Consider the following 14,078-nt stretch of genomic DNA (forward strand, 5'->3'; position numbering starts at 1 on the left):
CCTATTTACGGTAACTATTAGCAATATGTGTTGTTTTTCTAACTCCTTTTTCCTAGTTCTGCTTATAGGCAGCTGTGGTAAGCTGGTGTGAGAGTAAAGCATATTCTTAGCCAAAATATGCATACTTGTTAAGGCCAAAGAAAGTGCAGATGAGGTAACTCTTCTTTTCCTTACCTAAATAAATAAATAGTGATCTCATTCAAACCCCGAAATATACAGCAACCAAGAACCAGAAGTCAAGTGGTAAAATTTCAGGAATACTTCTCCATAATTTGCAAATAGATGAGTAAAAGATGGAGACATCAGAGTTCAGTTAGCCAAACCCAGGAAATATTCCATTTATCCTCAGTTGCCCTGTGAGTTAAAAAGCAAAGTCCTGGGCAAAGGTTTGTATCCTTTGCTGTGGGCAAAGAAAGGTGACATAGAAATATGAACTCTTTCTGTTCAACACAGATTGGGCAGCTATGTGAACATTAATGGATGGTGCAACATGATTCATAGGAAAGTACTGGTTATTGAGTTGTATATACAGGCAACCATTCTGAGAAGAGGAACTAGATAGGGCAGTAGGAAGAGAAGTATACATGAGAGAAGATCCTGGTTTTATGAACTCTTCCAAGAAGCTGGAATTTGAGTTGACCAGCCTGTTGGATGAAAACATGGTTGCAGCTGTGTCATGCTTGGGTGCCATTTTTTAAAAAGAAGGAAATGAACTGTTATACAAAAAATGCACAAGTTTTAAAAAAAACCATTCAAACTTTATATCCACAATGAAAACTGCAGTAAGAAATAAACCAGAGCCATTTGTCAAGCCGGATTAATTGTTAGCTGGGACCCTGTTCTTCTCTAAATTCCATCTGTTAATTTACCAATTTCTGCCAAATTAATACATTTTGCTACCTGTACTTGAATGGAAGGAAATTGGGCCCAAACATTTTCACTAGCAGTCAATAGAAATATTAGGTATTGTTTCTTCTATTATATTGAATAATATCCTTGGAAGGTTTTAATATCCTATGTGAAATTATATTTGCTTCCAATAATATTGGGTCACCTGACATTCCTCCCACATGTGAAGAAGCTCTATATGGGTGGACCTATGCATGTCTAACTTGTAAAACAGAAGCAGCAACTCAGAGCAGGATTTTTTTATTTTGGATGCTCCTATTCTGTGGAATAGTATTCTTGTTGAAATACAACGGGCACCCACTACTTGCACTTTCTGGAAACAATTGAAGACATTTTTGTTCTGAAATGCTATTCCATCTTGTTAAATGGTCCTTTACCATGAGTGACCACTTTGATCGAGTTTTAGTCTTGTTTTGAAGTTTTTGTGTTTTTAACTTTTTCATTATGTTATTTGTAAATTACCTTGAAATGGTTGTTTAGAAGGCAAGTAATAAATTGATGATGATGATGATGGAACTGAGAACATCCCATTATGCCTGCCTGGTGTTGAGCACCAGCATAACAATCATTTATATTGTAGTGGTTAAGAGCGGTGGACTTGTAATCTGGTGAACTGGGTTCGTGTCCCCGCTCCTCCACATGCAGCTGCTGGGTGATCTTGGGCTAGTCACACTTCTCTCAGCCTCACTCACCTCACAGAGTCTTTCATAGAATCATAGAATCATAGAGTTGGAATAGACCACAAGGGTCATCGAGTCCAACCCCCTGCCAAGCAGGAAATGCTGTGGGGGAGGAAGGGAAAGGAGATTGTTAGCCACTTTGAGACTCTTTAGGGTAGTGATAAAGCGCAATATCAAATCCAAACTCTTCTTCTACTTCTATATTGCATCCTGGACAGAGCTGGTAGCCTAAGAGAATGAAGAATTGTTTCATTTTGGTTCTTATATTGTAATTCTCAGATCTCTTTTCTGCAGCTCCTTTAACTTTTACGTACCTTTCCCCTTCATACTGCTAGTTAGGATGTACAATGTAGAGATCCTTACATTCACCACATATGTCAAACTTATTAAGCTGTTACTTCCTAAGTGTATAGGAAAGTCTTAACTATTCATTTGAAAACAGCAAAATTATGGGGTTTGGGGGGGTAGGTGGGGAGGAGGGAAATGAAGCTGTCTCTCTGGGTTTGAGCAAGCTTCTGTCCAGATTATGTCTCCCCATCTACTGCCAGTTCACCAAATGCTGACACTTTATTCACTTCTCAATTGTGCAAAGCATAAAACTGACCTCTCAGACAAAACTTTTCACATCTTACCACAGGGGCTAATGGATACATCCTTGGGTGTTATTTTTTTTATATGTACCCCATGTTTTCATAAATTGTTGTACAATTAATCTCAACTCTTCTTAGTAATCTGTTTCATTCTTAGAGATCCAAGGGAGCACTTCTAATAATATAGCAGTGCAGAGTTGTTTTAATTGGTACCATGTGTTTTTCAGTATTTTCTGATGTCTCTGAACACAGCCAACATAATAACTGTGGCTTCATAGTATACTAACAAACTTGGGACTGTAAGTCCATCCTTGTGCATTGGGGCCTGTTTAGTAAGAGCCTTCCTCAATCCTGTCCAATATCTTCTGCCAATTTCCCAGTTCTTGATCATCTGAAGCAGAAAAAATATTAATACAAATAAAACTTAATAGTTGCAACATTTTAATTGTACAGATTAGATAGTTTGTTCCAAAATGGGAAGTGAAAGTTATGGCTGCTTCATAGAAATAATATTTCTGTGTAATTTTAATTTGAGTTGTGTTTACCTGAACCCAATGGCTTCGATTCAGAGGAATGCCAGCTGAAGGGTGTTGATGGAATGTGACTTTCCCATCCCTGTAAAGTTTCTCTTAAGGATTCTGGCTGGGCTGAGGGAAAAGGTGGATTGCAAAAATGAAGCAGAAACACTTTCCATGAGCAGGAGATTTGTGATTAGTCATTTGGTTTAGAAAAGTAGGTGTAATTCAGGCAGGGAGATTCTAATCAGTAAATAGAGCATTGCTCATTAATGCTGGGTTTTCCTAACCTCCTCAAGGACAATAGAAGGCTCATCAGCTTAAGCTAGTGAACAAATTTGCGACAAACTGTTCCACCTTTTAGTGTTTCTCTTTGTCAAAAGCGACAAGGCCTTTGGGCAGCACACATCCAAGCATTTATAGGACGTGCTGGGACACAGCCCATCTCCAAAAGTAATTTAGGGAGGAGAAAAGGCGTATTTCTCCAGGTCTACCTTATTGTGGGGCTGGAGGAAACTTCCTCTGGTGGGGCTGGGGATAAATAACTGGAATTCTCTTCATCTCCCACCAACTTCAGGAGTTCTCTGCTTAGGAACCATCATGAAGCTTGGCTTTTTCTGCCACTAAAATTCCTTACATCATGACTATTCAAAAGTCTCTCACTGATATTGGCATGTTCTCCTTCTCTTGAACAATAAGCTTTCATGGGGATTGAAACCCACGTTTTCCATTTGTTGCTGACCTTTGATGATACACTGATTTATTGATAAAAGTATTGGTTGGAAACAATTTTGTAACCATAAAACCTAAATACTCTTGTTAGTGTAAATAGACTGTGAATTAGGTAGCAACCAAGGATGTGGTGATAACGGGGACATTCTGGTGAGGTGAGAAATGTAGTCCTATCTCACTCCCCATCAAATGGAAATGATCCCATCCCTCATACTGAAGGGAGGAGCCTCTAGAACAGGGTGGTTGAGCTTTTCATAGCAAGTGGGCTGCAAAGGTAGTACAACATGGAACCCCTGGGCTGCACACTGCCTTGTTGCACATAGGGGAAGCAAGGCCAAAAGTTGACACCCCCCCCGCCCTTGCGCTTCCTAATCCTGGCTAAGGGAGGTTCAGGGCTTTGGGAAGGAGGCAGAAGACACTGGCAGGGTCCTAGAGCCCTTATTCTTCCTCCCCAAAGCTGGGAAAGCACCAATTAGGCTTTGCGATGGAGGTGGGAGCACTCTTAAGACCCTGTCTGAGCCCTCACCCATGCTTCCCACAGCTCAGTATCTTGCTTACCTGGCTTTGGCAAGGCAGTGTGAGGGCTAGTGTGTGTGTGCCAAATGTTGCTGAGGACCACCAAAAAGTCTCAAGGGACCACCCTACTCTAGAATAGGTTGCAATGCGAAACACAATATTCATTCATCAAATCTGGTTGACACTTTGAAGAAATGATGCAAAAACATCTTGCCTATAGTTTCTTTATCAGAAACAGCAGCTAGTCCATTGGGGCTCCTCTCCTTAAGTTTTTCCTAGCTGGTCGTTCCTCTGTAAGTAAGAAATTTCCTGTCGTCCCCCCCCATTCCAGTCATTTTCCTATTTTATTACGTATCTTAGATTGTAAATTTGAGGGCAGGGATTGTTATCAGTGCCATTTGTAAGCCACTCTGGCAGTCATCTTTGGCAGAAGAGTGGGAAGAAAGTTCCTTAAATAAATAAAACTAATTTTACAGTTTGTTCAGAAAGTTGTCAGGAAAGTGTACATTTTGTAACATAGAAAGGTTCCGACCTCTGGAGTTCATGCACCTTATAGAATGGATCTGAACACTGGAACATTTAATCATACACGCTTAGCTGGCTTCTGGCTGTTTCCCTATATAAATAAGAAATGGGGAGAGAGAGAAATCTATCTGAATCCTCTAGTCAGTATTTCTTCTGCCTGGTTCACATACCAATAGTAGCATGCGCCAAGTTTCACTTGCTATGTCTTCTATCTGAAGAGGAGATATTATGCATGTTTATTCTATGGTTTCATTACCTATATTGCACATGGTTGTGTGGCCCATCTAACCTGTAATTAGATTTGAGTATGTTTGAGATTGAAAAAAACACATTTCACCTCATTGCTTTAAAATCTTACAGTATTAGCAAGGCAAGTATATTTTTTTTATGGATAGCTGTTTTTGTATGTTGTAGTTCATCACCAACTACTCTATCAAGGCCAATGAGACAATAGCACAAAAACTTTATATCATTCAACATTAGGTAGCCTCTGTTGCAAACCTTTTAACTTTCAGCTTATCTTCATCAACACATCTATTTTTCAGAAGTTATTAAGGAGAATGCATGCATTCAGGATTTCTGTAGTGGCAATAGTTGGAGATTTGTCTCAGTTGAGATGAGCAAATTATGACATGCTGTAATTTGGAGTCTGATTTTTTGTTGTTGCAGTTCCCAGAGTGTGGTTTTTTTGGCATGTATGACAAAATTCTCCTGTTCCGCCATGACCTGAACTCAGAAAATATTTTACAGCGGATTACATCAGCTGAAGAAATACGTGAAGGTGACCTCGTTGAGGTTGTTCTCTCTGGTAAATAGGTTTTCAATGTGGTTCCCTTGTTGTTACATAAAGCCATGATATTACCATTGCTTCAAAATGGTTGAAATTTGTGGACTGCTTTATAAATATTAAAGGTTACTTGGAATAAAGTAGATGAAATGACACCTTACTGAACCAGCTTCTACAGATGAAAATGGTTGAATTTGTGTGTAACAATTGGATAATCTTAATTATCTTCTGAATTTTTTGGAATTAGTAAATTGTCAGTTACTTGATCTACAATAGCAATCACTGTGTTCTAAATAGTGTAGAAAGTCCTTCATACAACCTTTATTAAAAAAAACAGGTTTGTTTTTTGTTTTTTTAAAAAATGTATATAGTTGTATGTCTTACAATGCATGCTTTGTAGGAGTTGAGCATAGTCATCAGTTTCTACCAAAGGCAGTTTGCTGAGGCTACCATTATTTTAAAAAATCATTCCAGTCAATCATACCTATAAATATTGCTGTAATCAAGTGGGACTCACTCCTGTTTTATAATGTATTTTTTAAAAGCATTGGCTACAGTCGAAGATTTCCAGATTCGTCCTCATATGCTATATGTGCATTCTTACAAGGCTCCCACTTTTTGTGACTATTGCGGAGAGATGCTTTGGGGCTTGGTACGACAAGGGTTGAAATGTGAAGGTAAGTTTGTCAGTAAGTGCATCTTAAGTATGACATGTATCTATGTCCATGTATCTATTGTCCATGACAATACACACTTTCAGTGATTTTGTGTATTCTACTTCAGTCATATTTAAAAATAAAACATAGTAGGTGTAACTCAAAGAGCAAGACATGTTATTATTTGAATTTGTTTTTCTAAAAGTCTTACCAAGTCAGCAACCACATCCTCCCCGATGATGGCTTTCTTCTGTGGCAAGCAAAATTTCTGTTTGACAGTGCTACAGAGATATAAACAACCCAATCCTAAGGGTTTTAGGGCTGTCATATTAGGTTTAGGGTATGCAAAGCTAATGTCAGTGCAACATTGGAAGCTGTAGCATTTTGCCAATGCTGCAGACAAACATGCTGGTACAAATGTTTTGGTCTGACGTGTTGATTAGAGAAATGTTTCCTTTTCTTGTCACAGCTTTTTATAACATGCAAATAAAGTTCTGAATGGGCATACCTTTTCATGTGGCCCTTGTTCAGTTGGCTGCAGTACCTTCCTCAGTTCTCCTGTCAACAGGCTGTTGTCCAGGTATTAGTAACACGACACTTCATGCTTATTGGCTTTTACTCAACTCCTGTGGTTCCAGCTGAGCCAGGAGTACATTGTTTAGATAGTCTGCCAGGGGAAAGAGAGCTGAGGAAGATCAGCAGCAACATGTATTGCATAACAGGCCCCGTTTTCAGGCTTTAGCTAGGGTGAAGCAGGGTCAGAAAAGCAAGTATTCAGGCCAAAAAAATTCCATGCATTACACAGATCTGCTGATAATTACACCACCACTCCGTTGTGCTAGGAGATTATTAAAATAATATTGAGAGTCAAATTCACCATGTTTTGGCTTGATCTGTCTTTTCTGAAAATATGATCCTAATTTATTACTGTCAATTCTATTTAAATGAATGGTATCATTCATAATAAGTTGTTTATCTCCCTTCCCTAATGCTAATTTTATTAGGGTGTGGATTAAACTACCACAAGCGATGCGCCTTCAAGATCCCAAACAACTGCAGTGGTGTAAGAAAGAGGCGTTTATCTAATGTGTCTTTACCAGGATCTGCACTTTCAGTCCCAAGATCAGTGCAAACTGAATACACAGTCGCAGTCACAGAAGAGGTATTTAGATGATTTTTCTCTCTCTTAAGGTGGGATTCCATTCAATTTGCATAAGCTACTGTCATGTGTCAAGGCACATAACCCCAAACCTTCCTTTCGTAAATATGTGGGGCTCCTGGAGAGCCAGTATGGTGTAGTGGTTAAGAGCGGTAGTCTCATAATCTGGTGAACCGGGTTCGCGTCTCCGCTCCTCCACATGTAGCTGCTGGGTGACCTTGGGCCAGTCACACTTCTTTGAAGTCTCTCAGCCCCACTCACCTCACAGAGTGTTTGTTGTGGGGGAGGAAGGGAAAGGAGAATGTTAGCCGCTTTGAGACTCCTTAAAAGGGAGTGAAAGGCGGGATATCAAATCCAAACTCCTCCTTCTCCTCTTCTTCTTCTTCTTCTTCTTCTTCTTCTTCTTCTTCTTCTTCTTCTTCTTCTTCTCCGTGTTCTGATTTAATTTGTGCTGAGGTTCAGCTGCTCAAATAGCCTTAGAGTAGATTTTCAATTTCAGAGATTTTCCCTGCAAAGTTTGTTGCTAAGTTTCTAAAGCACTCTTCTACAAAATATCAAAACTGATATATAAAAAATATAAAAGCATAATAAAATAATAAAGTATAGTCTGAAATCGTGTGAGGACACCATCTTGCTGAAGCTCAGTAGGTCTGTGTCTGGTCAGTGCTTGGATGGGTGACTTCCTGCGAACACAATTTATGCCACCTTGGGTTCCATGATGGAAGAGAGAGAGGATATCAATGTAAGAACAAATGGTTTAATGGTTCAGATTTGTGAAGTAATTGTGACAAGATGCTAAATCTGTAAGCCGTACACTTACCAATACATGACAATATCCCATTTTTGGCATGGTGCATGTTGCCATAAATCATTTGAAGGGTGTGATGCAAGGTATAATCACTAACAACTTCCCCTTTCTTATTCTACCCCTCCAAAGCACAGCAAATTTAATATGGTTTTCTTTTTTTGTGTGTTGTGTGTGTGTTTATAACCAAATCAATCACTTAACACTAGGTGATAAAGGTTAACAATGGAAATACTACATATATATTAGGTAAAAGTAGGATTTAATATCCTGATTTATTGCTATTCTGAATGTAATAGGATGAATATATAGTTCAGCAGTGTCCTATTGCTTGAAAGGTAGATGGCTCTATTCATGAGTGTAGATGTTACAGTTGTATTAAATTAATAAAAATCCACCCCATCTGCAATCCAGTAAGGGCTTGATCAGGTTAGATCAGACCCTCAGTCTGACTTGAACCCTCATCTCACTCACTTTAATTCCTTAACACCAGCTGGTGGCCATAGCAAAAACAAGGCATGGAGCGTATTAAAAGTGATGGCGGATGTCTTCTGAAGTATTAAGGAGGGCTGTTTAATATCACTGGTAAATGCCAACAATTTGGTTTCAGCTCGCACCTAGGTTGGTGTAGTAATATATGGCTTCTGTGTTATTTAGATTCCATATTATGGCTACTTTTTCCAGGCTTAAGTAGAAACGTAAGAAGAGTTCTACTGGATCAGACCAAAGACCCATCTAGTCCAGCATCCTGTTCTCACAGTGGCCAACCAGTTGCCTTTTAGTTTGCTCTAGTCTTGTTGGTAAAGGAGGCCCGGAAAGGATTGGGAAGCTAGGAATGATAGGAGCCTAGGGAAAATATCAGGAGAATTAGGTCTGCACCACAAGTTCACGCCCTGCATGTCTGCTTTTCTTTTCAGCGTCCCCTTCTAGAGCCCAGTAAGAGGATTCCTTCCTGGAGTGGGCGTCCAATATGGATGGAAAAGATGGTGCTCTGCAGGGTGAAGGTTCCACATACCTTTGCTGTTCATTCTTACACTCGACCCACCATATGCCAGTACTGCAAACGATTGCTCAAGGGTCTCTTCCGCCAAGGAATGCAGTGTAAAGGTAAGAGTATTCACTGCTGCAAGGTTAATATTGTTATTTGTACAGCTTTTTCTTATTCTTAGCCATAAACCCAAAGCCTGAGTTTAAATTATTTCAGCAAGAAGGGATGCAAGCTTTGAACTACTCCACTAGGTCCTCTTTGTAGCTTTTTTTTAAAAAAAAGAAGTAAAAAACCAGGCAAAACTATTGTGGTTTTTCACAAACATAGAAGATCCCAAGTGTACAGAAACTCCTACCTTCTCACCTTCACTCTCTTAGTATTAGACATGGGACCACAAACTTTGCAATTGATATGCACAGCATCATAGAATCGTAGAGTTGGAAGGGACCCAACCCCCTGCAATGCTGGATCACAGCTAAAGAATCCCTGACAGATGGCCATTCAACCTCTTAAAAAACCTCCAATGAAGGAGATGTGAGGGACCAGATGGGAGGCTGGGGTGTGGTCCAGCAGATTAACCTCTAGTTGCAGATCCCTGTTGTAGCCTATTGGCAAAGCAAGTATTTATAAAGCCATCCCCACTTTAAAAAAAGCTGTTTGCATTTAATTTATACTCTTATTAAAATTTTAAGGAGTGTGTAAAATATAGTATTACTATACTTAGCTGAGAAACCCACTTATTTTCCCAAGTCTCAAATGTAATCTGTGATTCAACATGGCAGTATAGTTTTGTTGTTTATATGCCATCAATAGCCTGTGTCTCCAGATCATGGATCATCTTTTTTCTTTCCCCCCGCAGACATATGCCTCTGTATATTTACTACTTGGTATGAACCCTTGTCTTATATTTTGTATGTGAAGTGCTTAGTTACTTGTGGCACTCAATAATACGTTGTTTGTGTAGGGATTAGTTTTTTAGTTTCATAGCAGTAGAGATATTTTAAAGTAGAGAGTTCAGTAATGAAGTTTGCAAATTAACACACACAAAATCTTTTATGTACAATTTAAAAGAAACAGTCTGGGGACATCCTTTTCAAGAACATAACAGTGGTAAATAAGCCTGCAAAAAGAACCTGCTGGGGCCTAGCTGTGTTCTTCCAGCACCCCATTGCTTTTCTGTGCTGCCTTTCCTCTGCTGGCATTTTTCTACTGGTTTTTCTCCACTGGCAGCCCACTTGGTTTCTGTGGAAGGCAGAGAGGAGGGATGGTTCATACTCCTGCATGCAATTTCTTGTTGCACATGGCTACTTGGTGAGTGCTTAGATACAAATACACCCCCAAAATAAATAAAATGTAGGTGTCATGTAAGGGATATTTAAAGAGTTTCTCCATAAATGTATGAGTGAAAGAAACAATTTTTTTTCTTGCTTTAGACTGCAGATTTAACTGTCACAAACGTTGTGCTTCTAAAGTACCCAAAGATTGTCTTGGAGAAGTTGTGTTCAATGGAGGTAAGAGCAAACATGTTCTGAATCGTAAATAATTATTTGTGCATTGATTTTCAGTGTGACTTGCAATATATTTAAAAGGTGAGATAGAAGTACGTATATATTTAAATTTGGGTATTTTGTAAATGTTTTTACATACTTGAGTTGACTGAATGTGCTCCCTATCTGCTGAAGTGAAATATATTAACAACTTTGGTCTCTTCAGCAAAGCTGATAGTGAATTTCCATTGAAAGAGTATTCAGTCTTGTGGTCCCTAGGAGAGTGTCTGAGGAGCCATAGGATATTGTGCTAGGGTAGGCTGCAAGGCTCTCTGGGTAATTTATGCTGGGTAGCACCACCACCACCGTTTCCCATTTAAGTATTACTAGGTCTGGCAGTAAAGAAATCTAGACCTGAAGTATTTATAGTATTCTGAGAGCGGGGAATGCTTTTCTAGACTCCTGCCTTGCTTATGGCAGCAGTCCAATATGTAATTCTCAGTTTCTCTCCTTAAAAGCATAGAGGGTGCGGAAATGCGAGGCAAGGTGAGTAGACCAGATCCCACAGCTATGCAAAAACATAACCAATCCCAGAGTTCAAATTACAAGAGCAGATTTATTTAAAGCACTGGAAGAAATAGAAAGCTGTTTTAAATATAAGGAAACTTCTATTTGCTATCCAAGGCAAGCTTAGTAATTTACAAATTATTTTCAGCTGACATGCAGAACAGCATGGGTCATCCCAGGCAATTCATAGAAGGCATTCAAGGGAGAGATGGAGATCATTTAAAGACCTTGCCCTTTCTTTAAAAAAAAACCCCTCTGAAGATTCAGTTGGGGGTGGTGGCGGTTAGCTGGCCAGGTAGGTAAGGTATCCACCAACCAAGGGAAGGCAGTTCTTCTTGGAATCTTTGAGGTTCATCACATATGCAGATGGAAGGGATAAGAAGTGTGAATGGGCAAATTACCTGATTTTCCCCAGCCCCACCCCGTGGGGTCAGAATGGGGTAAGCAATCTCACATGCATGTGAGGCAGATGTTTTAGATGTGACTTATGTGCCCTAACTAAGGACACCAAACCATCAATTTCCGTTGAGTTTCTACGCAGTTCTAAGTGGGATTCAGTGTTGGTGAAGTGTAGGATGCACAGTGGGGAATATACTGTTCCCTCCAAAGTCTTGCTGGCCTGTGCAGGCCAGGGCAGGAAGTGAGGAGGGGGCAGACCTTACCCAGTGTTTTCCTTTTACATAGTTTCACTTCACATTCTATTCTCTCTCCCTGTTCTGCCTAATTGGTGTGGTTTTCAACGGGTCCCTCCTCAGGGTACCTGGGCTAACTCCTCCAACTTTTCCCACCCCTCATCCTGATCTGGAACCCCCCCCCCAATGTCTCATGATATTAAGGCCCAGTCCAGGGTCTTTTTGGAGAATGAAGGGTCTTGGATTCAATGGATCCAAGCCTCTGCTGGATCCTTCAGAATCCCAAGTTTGGGGGCATAAGTTGCTTTGGGGCCTAGTTGTCAGTGGTAACTGTGTTGGTAATATAAACCTATTGCACCTTTGCAGGCGTAATAGGGGCTTCTGCAGTGGTGGTGCCTGCCCCCTTGGTAGAGGTCTGTGGGGGGACCTACCTATGTGCAGTTCTGGACCTTACCAGCCGTGGGATCTGGGGATTGGGATCTCTCCATTAGATACTGAAATTGAGAGAAGATAATATGTTTGGACAGCATATGCTTTCACTGGTGCCTTCAGCATCCCGCTGCTTCTCCCCTGTTGCAATAAAACTTGAAAGAATTCTTCTGCTGTAGTCAGTAGAAGACTATTTTCAAGCATATTACAGTGTGTGTGTGTTTGGATTAACCTTTGTATGCTGAGCTGTGACACTCGCCTGCCCAGCTTGAAAAACTCACTAAAATTAGGGTTGAAAATTGACTCCAATGCAAGGCTTTTTTCAAGCCTAGTAGTTGGGGGGACGGGCATGATCTTTCTTTTGGGAGGGAAGGTTAACCCTAATGAATAGCAGGGTGGAAATTTGAATGTGTGTAAGTGTGGTTGCGGTGCGCAGAACAGTTTCTCAGGTTCTCAGATTTATCCACTGCACAAAAAAGTTGGGCAACGCAATGCCAGAAGTTGATTCTGGAGCCTCACAGTAGCTGCCATTGATGTATTATACCCTTTGCACTCTGATGGAACTGGCTTCCTAGTTTGACACCTCTGTTTTAATTGCTAGCATTACATAACTCCTAATTTCCTCTGTGTAGGGGAGAATTTACAGAATCTTTTCTAAAGCAGAAATGTTGGAGAGCATGTTTGTGTAAAATTCCTTCTTCATTATTTTGTCTCTGTGCCTGTCTAAAGATACTAGAAAAATCAACCCTGTGTGTGGCAGTTCTGGCTGCCTATCCTTGGCTGCCTTGCTCTGTTTGAAGCAGCAGAAAGCTGGGTTTAACTTGCATTAGTATTGAACCAGGTGTAAAGAGAGTTCTGTTCTCTGATTCCCATCCTGTCCACACCCTTCCCTGGAAAGACATAGTCATGATGTTCTTGCATCAGAGGAGAGGGAGTTGGCTGGCACAGGAGGTGGAAGAACTATGATGATGCCAACTTTCCACTGATGGAGAATTGCCCTGTGTCAGGAAGTACCTACATAGCATGAAGTGGCCTTAGTAAAACAAAAACATAGCCCAATTGTTTTTACTTTTTCTCCTGTCTTGGCTGTGTTTGATTGAGTATATTTGATTTTGTTACATATGTACTGACGGCTGCAACAGATTTCTAATTCATTCCTGACTAAAATTGTGATGTAAATGATTTTTCTAACATGAATAATATGAATGAATAATAATATTTTGGAACCTTTTGTTTTTATATGGAATAAGAACCGGCTAGTCCAGGTCAAGATATGGATATGCCAATGGAGGTTGACAGCAGTGAAATGAACAGTGATGGAGGTAGGAGCTTGGATGATACAGAAGAACCCTCTCCCCCAGAAGACAAAATGTTTTTTATGGATCCAGCAGATCTAGATGGGGACAAAGATGAAGAGGCTGTCAAAACTATCAGGTTTGTAAAATCAAAGCATTGCATTGCATGTCTGTGAAGCTCCCTATTAAAGATTTTTTTCTGTTGAGAGGAGAATGAATTTTGTTGTTCACTTTTTATTATTTATTATTGGTTTTACAAGAGATGCTTTCTCACTCTTCAGCATAAGTGAAAAACAGGAATTAACAGAATTGATTAAATGTGAAAGTATGTAGGCTTGAACCTATTGGAAGTAGAATCCCCTGTGAGCGTCAACATGGAAATAAATTACATTATTGAAGAATGCTTAGCTATACTGACTAGTTGATGGAAAATGTTATGCTGACCTAGATTTATAGGGCTACTTTATTCTCCTGACCTTAGGCCAAACTCATTCCAGTCCTAATGCAAGTCAATTGATTGAATGGAGTTACATAAGGAATCAATTTTGCTCCTTGTGTGTGTTGCAAGTTAGGTTAAAGGAAACAACTTTTGGCTCATTGGATGTGACCTCTAAAGGGTTATGTGTTTTTACTCGTATATGTACTACTAGAGTAAATTATTTGAATTACAGCTCATACTATTGTTTATAAAAGATGAGATCCAGTGTAGTTTATGGAAATAGAGCAATGGATTTAGAATAGTATTCAGCCGTGGACTCATTAGGTGGCCTTAAAGAAATTTAAGCCTTAGCTCCATACTGTAAAGT

The 14,078-nt window shown here is 39.9% G+C and overlaps 1 protein-coding gene across 4 annotated transcripts in view; it reads left to right on the plus strand.

Annotated features, from left to right (window-relative positions):
- Window positions 1–14,078, plus strand: part of PRKD3 (protein kinase D3) — a 51,265-nt gene that overhangs the window by 17,718 nt on the left and 19,469 nt on the right. For all 4 annotated transcript variants that reach the window (XR_014524488.1, XM_083496824.1, XM_083496823.1 and 1 more), the window contains exons 3-8: window positions 5,137–5,275; window positions 5,800–5,931; window positions 6,915–7,072; window positions 8,792–8,981; window positions 10,296–10,373; window positions 13,228–13,411. Coding sequence is in view for 3 of the 4 variants with exons in the window: in XM_083496824.1 (XP_083352950.1) it covers window positions 5,137–5,275; window positions 5,800–5,931; window positions 6,915–7,072; window positions 8,792–8,981; window positions 10,296–10,373; window positions 13,228–13,411 (881 nt within the window). In the remaining variant the exon portion in view is untranslated. The remainder of the gene's footprint in view (window positions 1–5,136; window positions 5,276–5,799; window positions 5,932–6,914; window positions 7,073–8,791; window positions 8,982–10,295; window positions 10,374–13,227; window positions 13,412–14,078) is intronic.

The sequence above is a fragment of the Podarcis liolepis genome (genome assembly GCF_965112155.1).
Source record: "Podarcis liolepis genome assembly, chromosome: 3".
In the NCBI taxonomy this organism is placed as follows: domain Eukaryota; kingdom Metazoa; phylum Chordata; class Lepidosauria; order Squamata; family Lacertidae; genus Podarcis; species Podarcis liolepis.